Consider the following 5,656-nt stretch of genomic DNA (forward strand, 5'->3'; position numbering starts at 1 on the left):
TTCTCCCACATTTTGTTAGATTTGGGTTGCTCTGGGGTTGTACTCTTTCTCTCTCTCTCTGTCTTGTTCGCTCCAAAGTTTTCTGCGTCTCCCGTTTCTCCTATACTCTCTATCTCTCTCTCGCTTCGGTTATCCAGCGGTTCTACTTTTAGGGAAATTTGAGAATATGTTTTCGAAATGTGTAGAATAATATGGATATTCCTATGATAATACTCAAAAGCCCTCTCTTTTAAGGGCATTTAAGGGTTTTATCGGTTAAAAAAAACGAATTTTCAGTCCTGATTGAAATTTTTTTTTTCAAACTTTTTCTGTTTCTAGGCCAAGTTCTTCCCCCGTGCGCTTTTAAAGTTTTTAATAAACGTAATTAGGCTTTGATTTTTAAATTATTCAACGAAAAAAGAAGGTTTATGTTACAAATGGAAAAAAACTCAATTTTTTCAAAAAAAACTTTTTTAAATTACTGTTTCAAAAATTTCACTTTTTCCCATATTCTTGTAAAATCGAATCCCGGTCGATGTACCATATTTAGAATCTTTTTCCACTTCTTTCTTCTCTTCGAAACGCGCCTAGCGACACGCCAGCCTTCTCTTCTCTTCTTCTTGTACACTAGAGCACGATTGCATTGTTTTTCGAATCTAGCGTTATCTGGGTGTCTCACGATTTGATATTTATGCCTAAAACCTCTATTTTTTAGACTTAAATTTTTATACTGTTTCAAAATTTTCAGTTTTCTCCAGATTCTTGTAAAATTGGTCACGATTTATATATTTTTCTTCCCTCAAGACGCGCGCCAACGACACGCCAGCCTTTCATAATCTTTCTTGTCAACGATCTTTTATTCTTAGTTTTCAACAAATTTTTACTGTTTCAGCTCCATTTTTATTCAGTTTTCCCACATCCAATCAATAATCCGTTCAATACATTTCTTCCTGTTCTACATTACTGTTTCATCGCTATCTAGTATTTTTTTAAACTTTTTCTGAATAATTAATGAAATTTATTTATTTTCATCTTCAGAAGTAAAACAAAAAAAAGAACCTTCTAAATTCCTCCCCCCGCTAACCTGAAAATGGACAGTTGTGATAACGAGTTTGATAATAAAAATCTGTAAGTGGACATCCGGACAAACAGATTGAAAATAATATATATAATGTTTCAGACTGCCACCAGACTCCCCTGAACCACCAGCCTTATGCGATGCCAATGAAGAAAAAGAAGAGTATTTTTTTTTTAACTGTTTCAGAAAAATTTGATAGTTTAGCCAGCGGAAATAAGTTCTAATCACTCCTACCCTGTGAAAAATCAACTAAACATTTCAGAGAGACTCCAGAATTATTATCGGATGACGTCACCATTCTGGCGTCTGCTCTTGGAGCCATTGAGATCCCTAAACGACAATTGACAATGATAGAGGAAATTGAAAGATTGAGTGAAGAGGTAAGGGCTACCGTACCTAAAGTTATCACTACAGTAACCAAAATTGCGATTTTTGAAAAATTTTCAAGATTTTTAGGTCTGGAAGCCGATTTTTTTGGTTTTTGAAGGTAAAAGTAGAGATTTTTCACAGATTTTCAAGTTTTTTAGGTCCGGTAACCAATTTTTTGAGCATTTTTGAGCCAGAAAAAGCTGAAATTCGACGATTTTCGGCCGAAAAACATCAAAAATAGACTGAAATTAAGGATTTTCAAATAAAAAATTATTCTGATCACGAAATTTTATGATTTTTCAATCCTTGGGCTACTGTACTCAAAACTGTAGGTACAGTAACCGTGACGTCCATCAAAAATGAGTCAAAAACCTGGAAAAAATTATATAAAAGTGCAAAAAATTATGTCTGGCGTGCCTCGGACGCGTTTATATCCCATTTTCGTCAAAAAATTCCCAGTTATCACCTATCTGGTGTGCCTCGGACGCATTTCTCATAGATTTTTCCAAAATTTATATTTACTGGCGTGCCTCGGACGCGTTTCCAACCGAAAATCGCAAAACCTGAAAATCTGGTTCTCCTCTGTCGCGTTTCCGGTTGCTATTTTCCGAGATTAGATGGCTGGCGTATCGTTGACGCGTACCATATCAGTACCATAATCTTGATTACAGTAATCAAAAATACAATAATCCCTCTATTTTCAGAATGCCCGAATCTACCAAGAAAAGCTGGTCCAGCTTATCGCGCTCCACAATATCGACCTGTCCTCCTCCACCGACCCCACGATCCAACTCACTGGAGCCCTAGAGCACATATCATCATACACCAAGGAGCAATCCTCCCGATTTCTTGCCATGACCGAAGTCTGGAGACAGAGCAAGGATCTAGAAGAAAAGGAGGACGCTGAAAAACCAGACGCTGAGAAACCGGATGCTGAGAAATACCCCATGGAGTCGCCACTGGTGGATACTATAGCTGGACATTACGCTATCTACCAGATCACCCGTCTTGGCACCAGCTATCTGACTGCCACACCTGTTCATGAAAGTCTGAAGAATATCGGGAAGGCTCAAATTGACAGTGACTCAATAATTCTGTCGGATAACGGTTCCTGCTATCGAATTGCCATGACAGACCTGCTGCTCGGCGACACCATTGCTGTCAAGGAGCTGGGGTTTCAGTTCGGCAAGAAAGTTGTCAAAAAATTCTTGCTTTTCAAGCGCAAAATCCTTGAAAATCAAATTTTCAATATTGGAAGGAATCTACGCCCAGTGATTTTGGGAAGTGGAGAGGTTGGAGTGGCGAAGAACCCTCCATATACCTCTGGAACCACTCACATTGTAGAAATCTTCTTCCCGGTGAACTGGATGAACCGAAACCGCAATCTGTACCTGCCAATCGCCCAGCCTGTGGTCTTGAAATCTGAAAAAGAGAAAAACTTGAATAATGTTGAGCAGTTTTACTTGCAAACCCGGAATCACAAGTACTCTCCTCAAAATTTGGATTACGTAGTCGTCATGGGAAGTTCTGCAATCACAGCCACGCGTATTGGGGCGTTCGACTCGACTCGCTACTCGATCGACTCCAGCAGAATCACATCGGACAATGGAATTCTAAAACTTCATATCCCCGCTCCTGCCACGTCGAGAACATGGGTCCCAGGTACCCGGATCGCCATCGAAGGTGTCGGTCAAGCTGTGATCACGTTCTGCCCGGAGAATAACAAGTTCACTGTGATTTTCGCAAGACCGATTGGAATATTCAATTATGCAAACTTGACCGGTTATAGATTGGTCTATCAAGTTGCTATGGAGACAACTACACCGATTCAACAAGGATTCTTTGAGACAATGGAGGATGGGACGAATGGGAAAAGAATTATTCAGGCGTTATTTGGCGGGTTGGCTATCGGAGTGGATGGGAAGGATCAAGAGAGATCTGGATTCATTTGTCGAGAAGAAATGAAAGATGTGCCACTTCCAGAATGTCAACCTGTCCCCTCAGGTCAGGGGGCCTACCCAATAACCCTAGACACCTCCCAATCCACCTACATCCAACAAATTGTCACTGGAGCTTTGCCGATTACTGTAGGTAACTTTCCTATCCTCTCCGGGAAAACCACTACAGTAGCCATCGCTGCGTTGGAATCCGCCAAGGCTCACCCAGGCACTCAGCACCTAGTTTATGTGCCAGATGACCAAGGAGCACAGATTTTGGTTGACCGGTTGCAATCCGTTCTAGCAGGAGGCGGGTCAAAAGTCAGAGCACTCAGGATGATTGGTTTTAAGGACTGGAAGAATTTGACCCCGATGGAACGTACCTGTTTGGATTACCCGGTGTTGTTGAGAAAATTCCTCCAGGATATCATTAATGGGAAGTATGACCTAGATGAGGAAACCAGAGAGAGCGCGAAACTTTATTATGGAAAAGAGACCGATGAGGATACCTTCTGGCTCAATCTCTACTTCTCCTTGGTCTCCCCTCAAATTATCATTGGGAAATTTGATTCCATTTTTCTCAACTCCAACCTCCTGAAGCTCCTCGATAAGGTCACAACCATCCAACTCGACGACGCCGACCGAATCCCACAACACGATATTGTGCAGGCCTGCATACAGTACCCTCACGCGACGTATGGCTTGATGGGAGATCCAGTGAAAGACCGTCCATGGCATCTTTCCATGAGTGGCTTCCAAGCGAGTGCAGCGATCGGTTGGCTAGTGGAGATATCGGTGAACTGGAAGTTGTTCCCGATAGTGACGTCGAATAATGTCTATGGGGGTGTCAATAAGAAAATTGTTGATGTCATTGGAAAGGTTTATTATAAGGATAGACAACTCGCTGGGCGAAGTCACAGCTCAGTGACACCTGCTGTAAAAATTTTAAATCACCACATGCCGGGGGATACCCAAGCGAAGTACGCCAGAGAACTCGAGCAACTGGTCAAGTTGGTCAAGAAACTCACAGGCGACCGTCCCCCATCGGAGATCGGAGTCCTCTGCTTCACCCACAAACAACTTCCAATGCTCCATCAGGCATTCAGGAACTCCGGAGTCCATTATGGACACTATGAAGCATTCCAAGGGATCCAAAAAGAAATTGTGATCATCTGGGGTGGATTTCATAGTGTCAAGGAGACCGGATTGACCATGAACGTTTCCACGTTCATGCTGACTCGTGGTAAACAGGTGGTCTATATTTTGGGAAGCACTCAAGAGATGAAAAACATGAAGTCGGATAGGAATGGTGTCAAATGGGATGCTCTGGTGAAAGTGGTAAAAGCGAATCGAGGAGTGGTGGATGCGGAGGTGAGTTGGTTACTGTAGGCTAAGTTAGTAATTACTGTTTCAGTGACTATCAAAACTGCAAATCCGTTTGAAAAATTGTTAGTATTGATGTTAAGGTTACCGTAGTTTACATTACAGTATGCAAACACCGTTGTACGACCAGAGGTTGGGGTACTGTATTACGGTGGATTCCGGGCTTACTGTAGGCTATGTCACTGAGTAATTTAGTAATTACTGTTTCAATGACTATTGAAACTACATATCCGTTAGGAAAATTGTTAAACTTGATGTTACCGTGATACATTGATAAGGCTACCGTAGTCCTGATTACAGTACGGTACTGTAGAATAGATTTCCGTGGAGTCCGGGCTTACTATACACTATGTACATTGATAAGGCTAGTGCTGAGGAAAGCTTGGTTAGGTTGAGATACTGTAGGTTTCAAGGTCTGGTTTCTAAATGCTGAAGCACTTAGGTTACTGTAGTTAGTAATTACTGGCAGATTTATACGTCAAGTGCGCCCCAAGGATGACATCATAGAAATAGCACTGAAAATGAAGAGACCCAGACAGTGATTTTTTTTTTCAGCAATACATCGAGGGTTAGCCGTTAGATCAGCTGGACAACTCTACCTCCAAAATATTTTTTTACAGTTTCAAGTTTTTTCGGTAAGTTTTGAAAGTTGAACTCTATTAATTTGTATATTCAGGTCGTTTTTTTACTACTCATCTTGATTAGCTTTTTCCGAATCTTTTAAGCTACAATGTCTCGCCGTCAGGATCTTTCTTCATGGATTTTTCTGACATTTTTCATGTTCTGGAATTTTGTGAACTCACTCATCATCCTCATTAATATCATTAATAATTCCCATTCCCTCCAACTCTCCTTTTTCTATGTTTTACCGCTTATATCGTTTTTTTTATATTACGAAACTAAACATATT

At 41.0% G+C, this 5,656-nt stretch overlaps 1 protein-coding gene across 1 annotated transcript; it reads left to right on the plus strand.

The window, feature by feature from the left end:
• Positions 1-1,069: 1,069 nt before the first annotated feature.
• GCK72_015963 (uncharacterized protein) lies at positions 1,070-4,752 on the plus strand (the record flags this gene model as incomplete). Its single annotated transcript, XM_053731236.1, has 4 exons — positions 1,070-1,107; positions 1,160-1,219; positions 1,320-1,437; positions 2,131-4,752. 4 exons carry the CDS (start codon positions 1,070-1,072, stop codon positions 4,750-4,752), a joined length of 2,838 nt encoding a protein of 945 aa, XP_053586008.1.
• Between the last annotated feature and the right edge of the window lie 904 nt (positions 4,753-5,656).

The sequence above is a fragment of the Caenorhabditis remanei genome, chromosome IV (assembly GCF_010183535.1).
Source record: "Caenorhabditis remanei strain PX506 chromosome IV, whole genome shotgun sequence".
NCBI lineage: Eukaryota > Metazoa > Nematoda > Chromadorea > Rhabditida > Rhabditidae > Caenorhabditis > Caenorhabditis remanei.